We start from the raw sequence: 17362 nt of genomic DNA, 5'->3' as shown, positions 1-17362 counted from the left end.
TGTGTTTATCACATGCGCTACCACTAGGTGGCAGCAAGCCGCTGCGGTCACGGAACAGAAGGGGAACTATAATTTAGTATTCATTTTCTTCCGGAATGTTTTTAATGAGGCACTAACACCGCCACATTCAACCAAGTGGAGTGAAACTTCAACTCAAGTCGGTTTACAATGGTAATGTTGGTTTTGAGTATTGTGTCTTTCATTATCCAGTATAATCTTATTAAACAGCAGATAATATACGTGTTATATTTATAGTTTAATCACAGGCCGGTTAGCCGCCAGTTTCTTTATTTATATTGCTGTAGCGTTACTGTGTGTTACAGTATCTGTTAGTTTACTGCCAGCCTACTTCACTATACTTTTATATTCAATATGAAAGTAAGTACCTAACGTTAACTAAATACTGATGCTCCATTATTTTTTTTCCAGTCTGTCACTTTGCATACAGACCTCGGGGATATCAAAATCGAGCTGTTCTGTGAGCGGACTCCAAAAAGCTGTGAGGTGGGACACAGTAATGTCACATACTGTTCATGGCAGGTTTACTAATTCATAAAGGTGCAATCGTCGAATTGTTTTATTCTTTACTTGTACACATAACCTAGATGATATGTAGAACATGGTTAAAGAAGAAAAAAAAGAATTAAGCTATGGCCTTTAAAAAAGTGTGAAAAAAGAAAATCAGATTGGAAAACGAACTGAGGTCCGGTCTGGAATACTTGTTTGTGTTTGGATGGGCTTCCTGTCAATCATTTTATAGACACTCGTGTACTGTGACAGTACCTACTGCAGTCTATTCAGTACCTGCTCCTCAGCCATTGATGCACTAAACCAGGGGTTCCCAAACTTTTCCAGGGCAAGGCCCCCCAAATGCCATTAACATTTGACCGAGGCCCCCCTTTTGCAAGATATCTTTAAAACACATAAAAAATACAGACTTCTGAATATACCCCCCCCCCCTTTTATTAATAATTACATCTTACATCTTTACATAACATAGGAATTGATTGTGTGTGTGGTTGTCTGAGAGTGAGAAAGAGAAAACGCACTTTTGGGAGGGATGGGCTTGGTGGCTTCGACCAAATTGTTGAGGCCCCCTGGGCGCACCCTGGCGGCCCCCATTTTACAATTCGGACATACTACTCCTTTGGTGTACTGCTTTCCGCCCACTTTATAGTAGGGTAATGGGGATATTTAGATGCAGCTTCAATGTCATAGTTACTGTAGATCCTGGGGGTGGGGGGTGTTAAAAGACTAATCTTACGTAATGCTCCATCTTACTGTGTACTTAACTGTTTACTCATATCCCCAACTGTACTGTGTAAAAGTCAATACACTGAATTGATCATTTTACAGAATTTTCTAGCCTTGTGTGCCAGCGGTTTCTACAACGGGTGTATCTTTCATCGAAACATAAAAGGGTTTATGGTCCAGACAGGAGACCCCACAGGTAAATATCATATAATTGTAAAATTCCTGATTTTAATGGAAAAGTCCACCCTGAAAAAACGTTAAATATATTTATATTGAAATATTTTTTATGTACTTAGTGATAATGGTGTTAATTGGTTGGCTGATGCTGTATTTTCATTATTCCCGTGAGAAGTTAAAGGTTGTGTGCCAAACTGACGTCCTATTGCTAATGCAGTTACAATGGGGTTTAATAGGAGAAACAAAATAATCAATCTCAAACATAAGGGGTACCAGTCAGATTTCGCTGTTAGCTGCCAAATCAAAAGAGCAATAACTTCTTTTCTCTCACACCTATTCTCAACAAGTTTCAATGTAATATTCATTTGAAATCGAATGTAAAAGCAACGGAGACAGGAAACGCTGGACTCAGTTATACAACGTAGTTGTGCTGAGTTATAGCAAAGCCTCGGCTGGGCTGGTTAGAGATCTGTGAGATGGCTTTAGAGTTGGTGGTGATATTAGCATGAAAGTTGAAGCTTTGGAAGCTGAACGGTTTGAGCAGCATGTACAGATGAGGGATATGAGAGCGATGGGCAGACTAAAGGACTAAAGCTGTAGTTAGGTAGAGGTGAATTCCAGCCTTCACCACTATCAGTGTACAGGTGAAATGCATTGTGGATCATTTAGGAAAGAAAGCAAAAAATAACTGAATCATAAAATAAAGCTTCTGCACCATTGAAGATCACATTCAACTTTATTAGAAATATTTTCATTCAGGGTGAAAATTGTTTAAGTTTAAAATAAAATTCTGACTGTGTTCTCAGATTGGTTGCTTTTTAGTATTATTATTATTTTATACCTTACTGAGTTCATATTCCTGATATTGTGTATACCTGGCTAACTAATTCTTACATGCCCTTGTTTTTCTCTCCATCGTAATGCAGGTACAGGAAAAGGAGGAGCAAGTATTTGGGGAAGAAAATTTGAAGATGAATTTAACGAACATTTAAAAGTATGTTGTCAAACCAAAAAAACTGCCTCTGTCTAAAGAAGACATTTGTTTAAAGTGCCTTGTTTTTGTTTTTGAGCAGCACAATGTCAGGGGGGTGGTGGCGATGGCAAATAATGGACCCAATACCAACGCGTCACAGTTCTATTTCACCTACGCCAAACAGCCTCACCTGGACATGAAATACACAGTGTTTGGAAAGTATGTAATTGTCCATTTGTTAAATCCAGTACATAATAGAGTACAGATCACTAATTAACATTGTTTTGCTTCCTTAGAATAATAGATGGTTTGGAAACTCTGGATGAGTTGGAGAAACTCCCTGTTCATGAAAAGACATTTCGGCCTTTGAATGAAGTCCACATTAAGGATGTGACTATTCACGCAAACCCATTTGCTGGTTAACATTCGGTGGATTGTGATGGTCCATAAGGACAGTCCTTTAATAATGATGGGGTTTAATGTTTGTACAGAACACTGTGGAACTTTTTCCAAAGTTGTGAATTTTTTATGTGTATTTTCCCATTCTGTTTATGTTCTTTGTTTGCAAACAGGATTTGTAACCATGTATCACTTTTTTTTAACATAACTAAAATAATAATATTAAAAAAAATAAAATAAAATTAAAAAAAAGTACAGAGATTGTCTAGAGTTTTGTGAAGAGGGCTCTGGTTGAATGTGTGTTGTGTTGTGATGTGACATGACTTGCCTTGGCCCAGATCTGCAGAACATCTGTGGTGATTTTGAAGAAATTACAAGCTTCTCAGAATATTGCTTGATTGGTGCTTGATTTTGTGTCAATTTCTGCGATTGAATCCTGGAGGGATTGAACAAATCAGCATATTCACCTATAACCTATGTTACATTACCTCCATGCCTTTTTTCACTCGTACTTAATGACACACACTTGCTGGTAGGATCATCCCCTGGTATGAGGTGTAGTATTGTGTCTTTTCTGTTCCCAAAACACAGATGTAGTCAAGGTTATTTCACATATTTCAGATATTAATCACTGACTCAGCTGCCCAATGTCAACATAATCAGTGGACAGCTCAGCCATTGCTAAATAGCAAACAAAACACAGTGGATATTATCCTACATAAAATAATTATTTAGATAAGAAGCACGTTTTTGCCTTGGAGTTTCTTTGCTAAGTTTTTAAATTAGCATGACTTTTAACACATTTCGTTGAAGAGAACAGATTTGGGGACTTTTATTTTGGGCATTGCCTAGGCCACTTCGACCCGGAACACATACAATGTGGAAATTGTTTTTAATTTTGTTTCAGTGGATATTTGTATACATGTTTGTATATGGGCGAAATTGTAATAGTTTGCATTTTAATGTAATATTTTGTGCATTTTTTTTTTTGGCTGGTCTATTTCGGTGTTTTTGTCTGTGACCACGCCCACTCTATACGTTGAGTTCCTGAGTTAAAGGTGTTTGTGCGCGTGAGAAGCTCGTGAACTTGACAATCAGCGATGGCGACGTCGGGAGCGATTCGTGTAAGTTTATTTTCTGTACAGTCCTTCACGTGCACGGTTTTATTACAGTTAGTTTCAGTTCAGATGCATGACTTCTACATGTGACCTCCGGTACCAGTGCTGCTGAGTGTAAAGTGCCCGGTGATGGTGGTGTACTTGCTCAGGTTTGCTCGCTGGAGGATAAAGTGGCGTTAATCACTGGAGCGAGTTCAGGTATTGGAGCTGGAACTGCTCTACTCTTCGCCAGACTCGGAGCTCAACTCGCTCTCAATGGCCGTGACATGGACAAGCTCAGCAAACTCGCCAAAGAGTGTGAAGAGTGCGGGGGCAAAAAGGTAAAAAAAAACATTATTCAGTCGCCATGAAATCTACACTTATAGAAACACTACACTGCTATCATCATCATCATCATCATCATCATCATCACCACCACCACCACCACAATATGGCTTCCCCTGCTGAAAAATCCAGCTTCCAGAACACACCAGGCTGGTTGAACTGGTAGACCGTCTCTGCCAGCTGTTATTTATTTCCTAGCTCCTTTTTTCACTTCTCTGATTTTACAATAGCCTTTCTATAGTGTTCATTCGTTCCTTCATCTTCAGTAACTGTTTTAACCTGGTCAGGGTGGTAGAAGGTGGATCTGGAGTCTATCCCAGGTAAGTTACATACACTCACTGAACACTTTATTAGCTGGAACATTATACTAATACTTAGAGCCCCACCTTGCTCTCAAAACAGCCTCGATTCTTCGTGGCATGGGTTCCACAAAATGTTGGAAACGTTCCTTTGAGATTCTGCTCCATGTTGATATGATTGTATCATGCAATTCCTGCAGGTTTTTCAGCTGCACGTTCATGCTGCGAGTCTCTTGTTCGACCACATGCCGAAGGTGTTCTAGTGGATTCAGATCTGGTGACTGGAAGGACACTGAAGAACACTGAACTCATTGTCATGAGATGACTTTTGCTTTGTGACATGGTGCATGATCATGCTGGAAGTAGCTTGGGTATTAGGGACTCATGTTGTGGCCATAAAGGGATGCACATGGTTAACAGCAATACTCGTATATGTTGTGGCATTCAAAGCTATTATTTATTGGTTCAAAAGTGAACCTAGATTATGTGGTGGCCGCAGGCAAAAATAAATATATGGGGCCCTTCTGACAGATTTATGTTATGTCTTCATGTTACCCAGAGATATTGTTGTGAAGCTTTACTTCCATGGAGGAATCACAGTAGACATGTCACCAGTTTGGGTTAGCCTGTGCACCTTGCAGCCTCAGCTTTTCTGTTCTTGGCTGACGGAAGTAAAATCTGAAGTGGTCTTCTGCTATTGTAGCCCATCTACCTCAAGGTTTGTGTGTTGTGGTGTTGTGCATTCTGAGACGCTTTTCTGCTCACCACAATAGTACAGAGTAGTTACCTGAGTTGCTGTAGCCTTTCTGTCAGCCTATTCTCCGTGGACCTCTCTCATTAACAAGGTGTTTCCAGCTGTGGAACTGATGCTCACTGGATGTTTTTTCTTTATTGCACCATTCTGAGTAAAATCCAGAGTTGTGTGTGAAAATCCCAGGAGATCAGCAGTTACAGATCAAAAATCACATTTGTGATCACATTTTTCCCCCATTCTGATGGTTGATGTGAACATGCAGACACATCTGTATGATTTTATTCATTGCACTGCTGCTACACGATTGGCTGATTTAGATCATTGCATGAATGTGTAGGTGTACAGGTGTTCCTAATTAAGTGCTTTGTGACTGTAGCTAGTACACATCACATGTGTGTAACTTAAACTTCCAGAACCCCCAATGTAAAACACCTTCCTATGTCCCTGTGCCTGGGAACACCGGGTGTGAACACCGGGTGTGAACACCTGGATGAGACAGCAAGCTGGATTTTTACTGCAGCGCTGAGAAGCTGTCCTAATTTCGATGGAGTGAAAAAACAATATGTCCAAAACTGCATTCTGCTCCCTATTCCCTATAAAATGTCCTATGGGTGCCGAGCATCCCCTGTGGTACATCATTTGGACATTGCTGTATTGCAGATATTACTTACAAAATGTCAACACCGAAACAGTGCACTTGTATACTATAGTATATAATATACTGTAGTACAATAATATTAGCGTAGTTAATAGAGTCACAATTTCAATGTATCAATAAACATTGCGGCAAATAAAATCCTGGGTAGAGCTTGACTTGCCACTTGTCCTCGCACATCACCTTGGCTATCACCGGAAAGGGACCACCAAGAGAGAAACTCAGACAAGACCAATTTAAAACTGCTGGACCATTTTGTCAATGGGAAGACAGCGACTTATCAGTTGGATTGCAATCAGTAATAGTATACCTACCAGGTGCATCTAATATTGTATGTTCGCCAGATGAAATGACCAGTAATGCTGGTGGAAGGTAGTATGTAATAAATTGGCAGCTCATTTTATTTCGGGGTCTGAGCGTTATGACAATGTGACTGCTATTTTAAGTCTATGAACAGAAAGTATGAAATTCAATTCAGTTTTATTTGTATGGCACTTTTAACAATGGACATTGTCCCAAAGCAGCTTAACATAAATGTATAAATTCAGAATAGAATTTTTTTAATTTATGAAATTGTCCCTAATGAGCAAGCCAGAGACAACGGTGGTGAGGAAAAACTCCTAGAGAAAGTAGAACTGAAAGAGTGTTTTTTTTTTTTTTTTTTCCCCCAGGAGTAAGTTGAGAATAAATTCTCACAAGTTTGTCATTCTAAGTAGCTGGTTATTTGAAGATCTTTGCTGGTTAAACTTTGGGGGGGGGGGGGGGGGGGTCAAGTATGGTGAAACAAATGTAATGGGTAAAAACTCATCCATTAAGTATATAATATGCAGGCTATGTTTGTGTGGTATTCTGTCAGCCACTCTTGGTGCCAGGAGACTTGACTGACGAGGACACCGTGAAGAAAACCGTTGAAGAGACCGTTGCTCATTTTGGGCGCCTGGACGTTCTCATTAACAGTGCAGGAATCCTCGCTATGGGCACCATAGAGACCACCGACTTGGCACAATATGATAAAGTGATGAATGTTAACGTCAGGTAAGAGTTTTAGTTTAGGTTTCATTCTGCTGCCTTTGACATTGACGTTTGGCTAAGAATTTTGAGGAAACTTTTGTCTTGACTGAAACCTTTTAAAGCCTTTGTGTGTTTCAGATCAGTTTATCACCTTACACACTTGTGTGTGCCGCATTTGATTCAAACCAAGGGCTCTATTGTAAACGTGTCCAGTGTAAATGGCCAACGATCAGTGAGTTTGTGTTTTCCTGCAGAAATTGAATTGTCTTTTATTGAATTGTAAATGTGTTGCAATGGATGTTTTGGTTTCTATAATTTCTTCTATAGTTAGAAATTTTACACAGTGATTCGTATCATCCTGCAGTTTCCTGGAGTGCTCGCATACTGCATGTCCAAGTCTGCTATTGACCAGTTTACACGCTGTGTCGCTCTTGGTAAGGAAATCTTTTCTATTCATCCTGCTAGAATGTATCTGAAGTGTTAAGATTATGACATAGCATGTGTAATTGTGATGTGTTCAAATTATATTTCAGAGCTGGCACCAAAGCAAGTACGAGTCAACTCTGTTGGGTAAGTTCATTTATCCTGTTACTTGAGTTGTAGTGAGGCTACATGACTGTTATCTTGTTCACTGTTGTAATGCTGATATCTTTCTTTTACAGGCCTGGTGTGATCATAACAGAGGTCCACAAGCGTGCAGGTCTAGATGAAGAACAGTATAAACAGGTAAGGCCTGATGTGGATCATTACAGTGTCTCGTCATAATATTTTTACCTTTCTATATCTTATTTAACATTTGAAACCTGGTGACCCTGATAATTACAGTGCTGTGAAAAGTAACTGATTTCTTCTGGTTTTTGTGTATATATCTCGTTCTAAATTGTTTCAGAAATTAAAACTAAATCTAAGATAAAACAACCTGAGTGAACATATGAGTGAAAATACTGTTTTTTAAATGATAGTTAGTCTTTGAAGTAAAAAAGTTATACAATACCAACTGGGCCTGTGTGAAAATATTTGCCCCCATATTTACTAATTCCCCAAATCTATGAAACTGCATTCATAATGGGGTTCAGCTGGACTAGACTCAACCAGGCCTGATTGCTGCAAACCCTGTTCAATCAAATCAACACTTAAATAGAACTTTTTCAACAGCATGAAGTTGGTTAAAAGGTCTTACCCAGTAACACAGTATGCCAAAGTTGAAAGAAATTCCAGAAATGATTAAGAAGCTATTGCAAAGGCTCTAAGACTCCAAAGAATCACAGTGAAAGCCATTCTCTCCAAATGGGAAAATCTCAACACAATAGTGAACCTTTCCAGAAGTGTCCGGCTTTCCAAATTTCCTCCAAGAGCACAGCAACGACTCATCCAGCAAGTCACATAAGAGCCAAAGACAACATCAAAGGACCTACAGGCCTCGCTTGCATCAATAAAGGTCACTGTTCATGACTCCGCTATCAGAAAGACACTGAGCAAAAATGGCATCCATGGAAGAGTGGTGAAGTGAAAACTACTGCTAACCCAGAACAACATTAAGGCTTGTATTAATTTTGCCAAAACACACCTTGATGATCCTCAAACCTTTTGAGATAGTGGATTGACAAATCAAAAGTGGAACTGTTTGGAAGACAGCTGTTCCGTTACATTTGGCATAAACTAAACACAGAATTCCACAAAACGAAAAAGAAAAAAAAAAACCTGCGATCAAGCATGGTGGTGGGAGTGTGATGGTGTGGGGATGCATTGCTGTTTCAGAGCCTGGGAAACTTGCAATAATTGAGGAAAACATGAATTCTGCTCTCTACCAGAAAATCCTAAAGGAGAATGTCTGTCTTCAGTCCATAAATTGAAACTCAAATGCAGCTGGATTATGTAGCAAGACAATGATCCAAAGCATAGGATCATTAGAGTAAGCTCACCTCTGAATGACTCAAAAAAAGGAGAATGAAAGTTTTGGAGTGGCCTAGTCAAAGTCCTGACTTTAACCAATTGAGATGCTGTGGCAGGACCTTAAATGGGCAGGTCATGCTTGAAAAATGTCCAATGTGGCTGACCTAAAGCAGTTCTGCAAAGAAGACTGGGCCAAAATTCCACCACAGTGCTGTGAAGGACTGATCTCCAGTTATCGAAAGTGTTTGGTTACAGTTATTGGTGGCACAGCCAGATTTTAAGTTTAAGGAGGCAATTAGTTTTTCACATGGTTTATAGGTATTGGGTAACTTTTTTTGGCAGGGGGACTTCAGTAAAAAAAAATAAATGAATAAAGTGTATAGTGTGTTTACTCAGGTTGCCTTTGTATTTCATTTGAAGATCTAAAACTATTTAGTATGAGCTGTACACAAAAACAGTAGAAATCAAATACTTTTTCACAGCACTGTAACTATTACTGTATGTGTGTTGTCCTTCCCTTCCTTTTGCTGTAGTTTCTTGAGAAGTGTAAAGTCACGCATGCCCTTGGCCGACCCGGTGAGGTGGGGGAAGTGGCTCAGGCAATTGCCTTCCTGGCCTCAGATGCTGCTACCTTTATTACAGGTGTGACTCTCCCAGTAGACGGAGGCCGTCATGCCATGTGTCCACGATAGTCACATCACTCCAAAAAATCAGATTTTTAATTTTTTAAAATAATTTCTTGTAGTAAAGAGTCTTGGGTAAATCATTCATAAATTTTTGACTCTTCTTGTTTTTCTCTGTTCTCCCATACACACATGAATTAGACTGTATTTCATTATGATTAGGTGATAAAGGATACACTTTTCCTGTAGGTCTGCAAAGGACAGCATCTTTCACAATTCTAAAATCACTTCTTCAAATAATCAAAATTAAGGTGAATTAACTGATTTATAATTGACACTTTATTTAATGAATCACAAGTTTGCCAGTAACCTCACAGGTAGAATTAGAAAAATCATTCTATTTCAGTATGAATTTACACTGTTGGAAAAGACAGTTGAGGAAATAACATGAATCATGACTGAGGTTTCATGCGGATTTTGCAGAGGTCCCACTAAAAACACTTTAAGGATAGCTGGTATCTATCCAGGACAGAATAGCTGATGCTTTTAATTAAAGTGACTAACAGCTGAGAAAGTATACAACTAAGCAGTTGAGGTTTAAGGGCCCAACTTAGTGTAACCATGACAAGCCAACCATTCATTTAAAATGATTAAAAACAGCAGCTGTTGAATACAGTACAATGACCAACTACATAACCATACAAGTAATGGAGTTCATATTAGGGCTGGACGATATGACCTAAAATCAAAGTCTCGATTAATTGATCGTTTTATCGCGATTACTATTAATGAACGATTATTTGGGGGGGCTGGGTTGCCCTCATAGTTTACTGACAAGATTTGTACTGTGAATATGCTCAACTATTAAAGTTGGGATATTTTTTTCTAATGAAAGCGTGCATTTCTTGTCTTTTTGACTTCAAAATAATTAAAGGGAAACACAAATTATTCAGCTACTATTCTATACTATTAAATTATATAAACCATGGTCCTACTTGAGCAGAGATCAGATGTGGCTGCAAACTGCAGACTTCAGTGCAGCAGCTACCTTTTTATGACATGTTTTGTACATGTTGGCCAGTGCAGTTTGGGGAAAATATAGTTGCAATGGCATAGTCTATGTTCTGTCGAGAGTTTTAACGAGGTATTTAAACCCACTGCGCTCCACTGTAGCTATGGGAGCCATATCTTTCACGATGTAGTAACAAATGGCATCAGTTATTTCTTTCCATCTTCTTGAATCTTTTTCATATTGTGTAGCAACTTTTAAATGCTTGTGTTATCGACACATGCTTTGTGGAGGCACTTGTTGCTGGGTGGTATTGGTGATATTGGTGGTATTATCACCAATAAACCGCATTACCAGAACAGTTTTTCTGCAATGTTTACATTTGATGTCTTTTTGTTCGGTGTCTTCTTTACTGAAGCAAAAATGTGTCCAAACAAGACAGTGTTTTTCTTTGATACAAACTGCTTCTGTTGCTCAGTTAACTCTGTGTTCGAGTCCACCTCCTAGTTGCTTCCATGCCGCTGACTGGATGGTGCGGAGTCACGTGACTACATATGCGTTGGTATGTTCTTAAGGAGAAAGTAGTAACAGGATTTTAAAAATGAAATAATCAACAAGGGGAAATTACGTCGGTTAGAGGTTCTGAATTTCGGTTTCGATTAATCGTCCAGCCCTAGTTCATATGATGGGTACATATTTAACAATTTGTGTGCATAAAAGGCCATATATACAGGATGATTTTCAGTTTCATAAACCATAAAGGTCTTTACACAAGTTTTTAGTAGCCATAGTACTGTAGATTTAAAACCCTTCAAGCATACTACCTTCATTGGCATTGTCAAAACTGTTCTTGCCATGGATCTGCTTCAAATGTTTGCGCAGGACAGGTTTGTGAGCGAACACCATTTCACAGTAGTTGCAGCGGTGCGGTTTGTCGCCGCTGTGCAGGTTCAAGTGGTCAAGCAGTGAGCACTTTTGCGTGAATGTCTTGCCACAAATTTTGCACTGGAATGGCTTGATTCCGGCATGGACGCGCATGTGCCGGTGCAGGTTCCCTTTCTGGGTAAATGTCTTGCCACAGAGGAGGCACATAAACAGCTTGTGCATCTTCAGGTGGTTGGCATAGTTCTCTAACTGGCGGAAGACGCGGGCGCATTTTGGGCACTGGTGGTACCATTGCATGCCTTTGTCAGTATTCCGAGAACAGCTCCACACATTCTCCTTCCCCAAGCCGCTGGGTCCAGGAGAGGAGAGCGCATAGTCGAGAATGGCATTAGGGGCCATCTCAGCAGGCCGCGTCTCTACGGTCGAGTTAATCAGCGAGTGCTGGGGCTCTGGGGAGCACAGTGCAGGGGACCGAGCAGGACCACTCTGTAAATTTTGAGACATCTGCATTCGATCGTCCACTGATTCCACTTTAATGATATTGATGGGGCTCTCCTCTCCTTGGCATTTCCTCTGAAACACAGGAGGTGATCTTGGTTCAATGATTACATCGTCGTCATTGTCGTCTTCAATCACATTGTCCGCCTCTTCTTCATCATCATCATCATCATCATCATCAAACACTGTTTGAATATGTGGTAGCTCTTGCTGCTGTGTGTTAATGTTGGAAGGCTGATGGGAATCCTCAATTTTCTGAGGCTTAATAAACTTATTCAGGGCCTTTGTGCATTGCTCCACAATGTGGCCCATCTGTAAAAAACTGGCTACGGTCAAATAATGGACCAGTTCCAGCTCCGGGAACTCAAGAGTCCCTGTATAGCAAGAGAGAAGTAGTCTCCGTCCAACTTCTGCGTCCTGCAGTGTCGATATCTCAACTTCGTGCGAGTCCTGAAGGAAAAATTGGTCTCTGAGGAAAGGAGAGCCAGCAGCAAACACAACTTTGTGACCAGGAATCTCGATGTCATTGATGTGCACAATGACATCGCAGAAACGTCTGTCTTTTCGAAGCACGTCCATCTTCTGGAGCATGGAGTCACCAAATGTGGCGAAACTGAATTGCAAAATAACACCATCCTGTGCCATGGCTGCTGGCGCTACCTAAAATACAGCATGTCTGTTAGCAGAATGATCAGTTTATTTACAATTAAGTTATTAGGTAAAGGACTCTATTGTATTTCTCCTCTAACATAAGCTACACAAGCATTACTACTTGTTTGAGGCAATGAAATAATCCAACCAAATTAACACAGGTTGTCCAGAGTGACCGCTCGATGTTAAACTTCCCGGCTGAAAAAAAACAACAGAAACCATCACACTTTCCACTACAACTACCATTACAAACCATCAGCTAACCATTAAAACCATTAACATTATTGGTCATTAATGGTATCTAGACTAGCAACAACTAATCGATTATGAAAATCGTAGTCAATGAATAGAGAGTATGCCAAGGAGGGTGGTCAGTGGTGTAATTGCAGGGGGTCTGTAGGAAACTTTTTAAAATGTTTAAATAATATTCTATATATTTTTGTTAATGACAGGTTCTACCAATCAACCAGGGATCGCTAGGTCTGTAGAATTCAATGCTTTTTATAGATGAAAAAAAAAAGCATGGAATTAAACTACAGAACTAAATTAATAATATATATTCTGGTGTGTGTCTGTTTCTTCTGTTCTTTTCAGTCTTATATATTTGGACAAACAGTTGGGTAAAGTTTTAGTCTTAAGTTTATATTTGTAACTCAGTTTGTGGATTTTATTTAAAATATATGAAAAAATGGCACTGAAAGTTTTCCCTCATCTGATTAATCGATTAAATAATAATAAATTAATAATAATCGGACAACTAATTGATTATGAAAATAATCGTTAGTTGCAACTCTAATGGTATCCACTAGACATAACATGCAACCTATATACTGTAAGGGAACAAGTCACCAGTAGAAACCCACAGGGACCACTACAGAGTCCATTAATACCAATACAACTCCCATTAAAACTATTTCCCCCATCACTAATTTCACATAAAACATAAATATAACTACTGTCTCATTTTTAAGTTACTGTCTGCTCCAAAAGACTTAATTTGACAGAAAATCAGTTATGACTATGGCTACATGCTATATATGATTTATTTCAGACTTATCTGCCTATTACAAGTGTTTGTAGGAAGAATTATGCGAAAGGGCAAAACCGTCCATTTAGTCATGCCATGTATAAACTTTTAAAAGAGAAAAGATCAGTGTTACAGTCTGTGTTAAGGTAATTCTGGTGAGGCAGTTTTTACAATACATGGCGTTCACATCACATTTCCACTGTTTCTTAACAACTAGACTGATAAACAGCAGATATATATATATATTAAAAAAAAAAACAAATACGAGTCAGTTATATCCTGAAACATTGCAGATGATAAGAAACCCAGCGACAATTGCAGCCTGATGTACAGGTGTTTACTCCTATATATCACTGATGTATTACTGGAGCGGACCACAGCACTTTATCAGCTACAAAACATGAAAACACATCCGCAATTCTGTAGCTACATTAGCTAAATGTTAGCCAGTTAGCTAGCTTGGTGGCTGTCTTTTTTTCACAATTATCTCGCCTGAACAGATAAATACATCCTGGAAGAGCACAGCTAAGCTGCAATACAAGGCTGAAATCAGCTACAAAGACACAATGATATGAGGAGACACACCATCTGAGAAATAAAGGAAAGCGAGCTAACCGTTATGGGCGGATTAATACCTGAGACAACAGCTATGTCCGATACCGCATACTAGCATACTAAAGAGTGCGGTTGAAGCAACACGCCACCTATGAGTCTCATACTATTTTGAGATACTATTTAGTATCGTAGTACGCAGTTCAGGAAGTACCCAATGGCGCAGTCATGTGATGAAGGAAGTGGGTGGGGCTAGGAGGCGGAAGTGGTTTTTCGGTCTTATTTATTTTAATGTGTAAAAAAAATCTTTAACTCACTTCTACTCTTAAAAAATATAATAATACTATTATATTAAACTAATGTAATAAAATATTATAATGCTATTAAATAAAAAGATCAATGTTACATTTGTCTATCATATTGTTTACTGTTATTCAGTTGACACATATTTTGCACAAGGGGGCAGTATAAGATAATTCAATAATCTGAGCCGGGTGGTGTCACTTGCCATAGGCTATAGCCAACTATAAAAATTAAGAAATTACTGTTGTCATTACCAATTCCTTTTGCTTTACATGAATAGGGCGATTTGAGTAAGAATTCGTGCATTTCACCGTTATTTATAATTATACAGTTATTTAATTACAACAGTTATTCATCTTCAGCAAGTGCCAGGAACCTATCCTGGGTATACACTGGATGAGTCACCATTTCATTGCAGGAAACCATGCACCGACATTTAAACCTGTGGGCAATTTAAAGTCATCAATCCATCATGATTTGGGGAGGAAACCAGAGAACCCAGAGGAAATCCACATGGACACTGCAAAAACATGCACAGAAACAGAACAGACTCCGGTAACCCAAGCTCAGGCTCAAACCAGAGACCTCGGAGCTGTGATGTTTCACCACCATGCCACACCATTAGAGCAATTAATTTCTAGCAAATTCAAGCATGATTGAAGGGCAAATTTATGTTTATACACAAAAACTTTGGTAAAAATTATGCAAGCATTTAGCATTAATGTCATCAATGTTTTTTACGAGGAGAGAATAGGTGAATGACAGTTGGTCTGTTTCTTAATAGTTTTACCACCATTATTTATATATAAAATACCAATATATTGGTATTTTAAAATAACCAGCACATCCTGCTTCATTCATAAATTTAACTGCAAGTGATATGGGTGCAATGTGTGCTTTTGCAACCTCTACTGTTGTAAATGGCGCACTTATATAGCGCTTTTATCCAAAGCACTTTACACTGTGTCTCATTCACCCATTCACACACACACCAGTGGTAGCAGGAGCTGTCATGCAAGGCGCTAGCTTACCATCAGGAGCAACTTGGGGTACAGTGTCTTGCCCAAGGACACTTTGACATGTGGAGTCACCCAGGCTGGGAATCAAACCGCCAACCCTACAATTAGTGGACAACCCACTCTACCAACTGAGCCACAGCCGCCCCTGTTATGGCATCATCATTTGAGCTTGCACTGTGTGATAATTACAATTAGCCAATTAAATGGTAAGGTTTTAAAATCTAAAGATTTAGAATAAATAAATTGGTAGGGTATATATTTTATTCTAAAGATACCGTGGCGTCAGTGAGGAAAAGGGTTGAACAAGGTGGCTCGTAAAAACAATACACCTTGTCTTTTATAGGCAAACTTACAGTGCAAACACAGCCTTGGTGAATAGCCACAAAACCAGGTCAGTGAAGAATAGTTAGCACAAACAAATATAAACACCACAACCTGTAAACACATATCTTCATTAAAAAATATATGCTAATATAAACAAAAACTTTAAATATCATATTAATGAGGCAGCCATGGGACATTAGTTATTTTAAATTTTTTTTAATTAATTAATTTTTTTTTAAACTACGATGCAGCTACACTACAATACAAACATCACCCAAAATGTGTCATTTCTTCATGCCTTCTTTGACAAATTTCAAGTTAAAACTTGTGTCATTTAGGTGAACAGATAGAAGATTTACCTACCAGAAAGCACTTTTTTTTATAGGCATTCTGCATGCTGACATTTCACAAATTAAATATTTTATTTGTTTTGTCCCAATATATGTAACTGTTTATTGCATGGTTTGGGGTAAAACCGAAATAGCTAGTTTTTATGGTTGACTTTTCCCATTTTCTATTTCTTTTAAAATGTTCTTTCTTTTCAGAAGAGTTTGGAATTTGTGTCATCATATTTTTCTTAAAAGTCATTGGAATATACATTTTAAAAATGCACAAAATTAAACACTGGGCTAACTTCAGATGTGATTAAAAATGAACATGAGTAAGAGTATAAGTAAATTATAAGTAATTTAAAAAAAAAAAAAAGTTGCTCAAGTAAATGTAACGAAGTACATGTAGCACATTACTACCCACCTCTGCACGACAAGTAACACTATGAAAATCTAACGTAACATCCAGTGCAGCTAGCCATGAACATTTCTCCATCAGTTTCCTTTAGACTGAGATTGACTGACAGAAATTTCTTCAGGGCATTGAATGCATTCATCATGTTCATCATTACGAACCCAGCTGTAACACTTATATAACCCAGCTGTGGCAACAGATATGTGTTATTTCAGCAACTGAATTTAATTGTCATCTTAAAATATTAGGCTCTCTCAGAAGCAGGCTTTTGATTCCTTCTAATTAAGTTACCTCCCTTTTTCTGTTTTGACATCTTCACTCAAAACTATTCATTCTTATTCAAGTGCATGCAATGCATAAACTGATGCAACAATGTTTGTGAACAGTGTTTCTATTTGAAGACCGTAAAAAGACCAGGTGATTTTTTTTCTAGTCTTCAACTGTCCAGTTTGGGTGAGCCTGTGCCCATTATAGCCTTGGATTCCCGTTCTTGGTTTATGGGAGTGGAACCTGATGTGGTCTCCTGCTGTTGTAGCCCATCCACCTCAAGGTTTGATGTCTTGTGCATGCTTTTTGATCAACATGTTTGTAAAGAGTGATTATTTGAGTTAACTATAGACTTTCTGGCTGCTCAAACCAATCTGGCCATTTTCCTCTCTTATCAAGTCATTTTCACCCACAGATCTGTCACTCACTCAGTGTTTTTTTGTTTTTCACACAATTTTTGGCAAACTCTAGAGGTTGTTGTGTGTGAAAATCTCACAAGATCAGCAGTTTGTGAAATTCTCAAACCAGCCTGTCACATGATTGGCTGATTGGATAACTGCGTAAATGTGCAGCTGTAGAGGTGGTCTGAATAAAGTGGTTAGT

The 17362-nt window shown here is 38.7% G+C and overlaps 2 protein-coding genes across 9 annotated transcripts; one reads left to right on the top strand and one right to left on the bottom strand.

Moving 5' to 3' along the window:
- The first annotated feature begins 77 nt into the window (after positions 1-77).
- On the top strand, positions 78-9631 carry zgc:101858 (SDR_c11 domain-containing protein). 3 transcript variants are annotated; one of them, XM_047149737.2, is made up of 8 exons: positions 3704-3927; positions 4025-4241; positions 6810-6988; positions 7103-7196; positions 7329-7398; positions 7498-7534; positions 7627-7690; positions 9391-9631. In XM_047149737.2, exons 2-8 carry the CDS (start codon positions 4188-4190, stop codon positions 9547-9549), a joined length of 657 nt encoding a protein of 218 aa, XP_047005693.1. In that variant the 5' UTR covers positions 3704-3927; positions 4025-4187; the 3' UTR covers positions 9550-9631. The 3 variants fall into 3 exon arrangements, 2 of the variants coding, with proteins under 2 accessions (XP_047005693.1, XP_017307840.1); XM_017452351.3 differs by having other exon boundaries at positions 3706-3927; positions 4071-4241; XR_008393244.1 differs by lacking the exons at positions 6810-6988; positions 7103-7196; positions 7329-7398; ... (1 more) ...; positions 7627-7690; positions 9391-9631 and adding exons at positions 78-171; positions 430-504; positions 1357-1450; positions 2358-2425; positions 2505-2623 and having other exon boundaries at positions 2701-3927; positions 4025-4240.
- Positions 9632-9801: 170 nt separating this feature from the next.
- Positions 9802-14337, bottom strand: zbtb26 (zinc finger and BTB domain containing 26). Of its 6 annotated transcripts, none has more exons than XM_017452348.3 (3): positions 14166-14326; positions 12672-12721; positions 9802-12532 (listed from the first exon to the last, which is right to left on the bottom strand). In XM_017452348.3, exon 3 carries the CDS (start codon positions 12515-12517, stop codon positions 11291-11293), a length of 1227 nt encoding a protein of 408 aa, XP_017307837.1. In that variant the 5' UTR covers positions 12518-12532; positions 12672-12721; positions 14166-14326; the 3' UTR covers positions 9802-11290. The 6 variants fall into 6 exon arrangements, with proteins under 6 accessions (XP_017307837.1, XP_017307839.1, XP_017307838.1 ...); XM_017452350.3 differs by having other exon boundaries at positions 14186-14203; XM_017452349.3 differs by lacking the exon at positions 12672-12721 and having other exon boundaries at positions 14186-14337.
- Between the last annotated feature and the right edge of the window lie 3025 nt (positions 14338-17362).

Source organism: Ictalurus punctatus, chromosome 22, assembly GCF_001660625.3.
Source record: "Ictalurus punctatus breed USDA103 chromosome 22, Coco_2.0, whole genome shotgun sequence".
In the NCBI taxonomy this organism is placed as follows: domain Eukaryota; kingdom Metazoa; phylum Chordata; class Actinopteri; order Siluriformes; family Ictaluridae; genus Ictalurus; species Ictalurus punctatus.
The sequence above is the reverse complement of the archived record's forward strand: the minus strand, read 5'-3'. Positions and strand labels throughout refer to the sequence as shown.

Bases quoted from the DNA above. Each gene is read 5' to 3' on its own strand.
- zgc:101858 (XM_017452351.3), top strand. From the start codon at position 3,904: ATGGCGACGTCGGGAGCGATTCGT. The intron at 3,928-4,070 runs GTAAGTTTATTT...GTACTTGCTCAG, and splicing joins CGACGTCGGGAGCGATTCGT to GTTTGCTCGCTGGAGGATAA. The intron at 7,399-7,497 runs GTAAGGAAATCT...ATTATATTTCAG, and splicing joins TACACGCTGTGTCGCTCTTG to AGCTGGCACCAAAGCAAGTA.
- zbtb26 (XM_017452344.3), bottom strand. From the start codon at position 12,779: ATGGTTTGTAATGGTAGTTGTAGTGGAAAGTGTGATGGTTTCTGTTGT. The intron at 12,533-12,671 runs GTTGGATTATTT...GCTGTATTTTAG, and splicing joins GGACAACCTGTGTTAATTTG to GTAGCGCCAGCAGCCATGGC.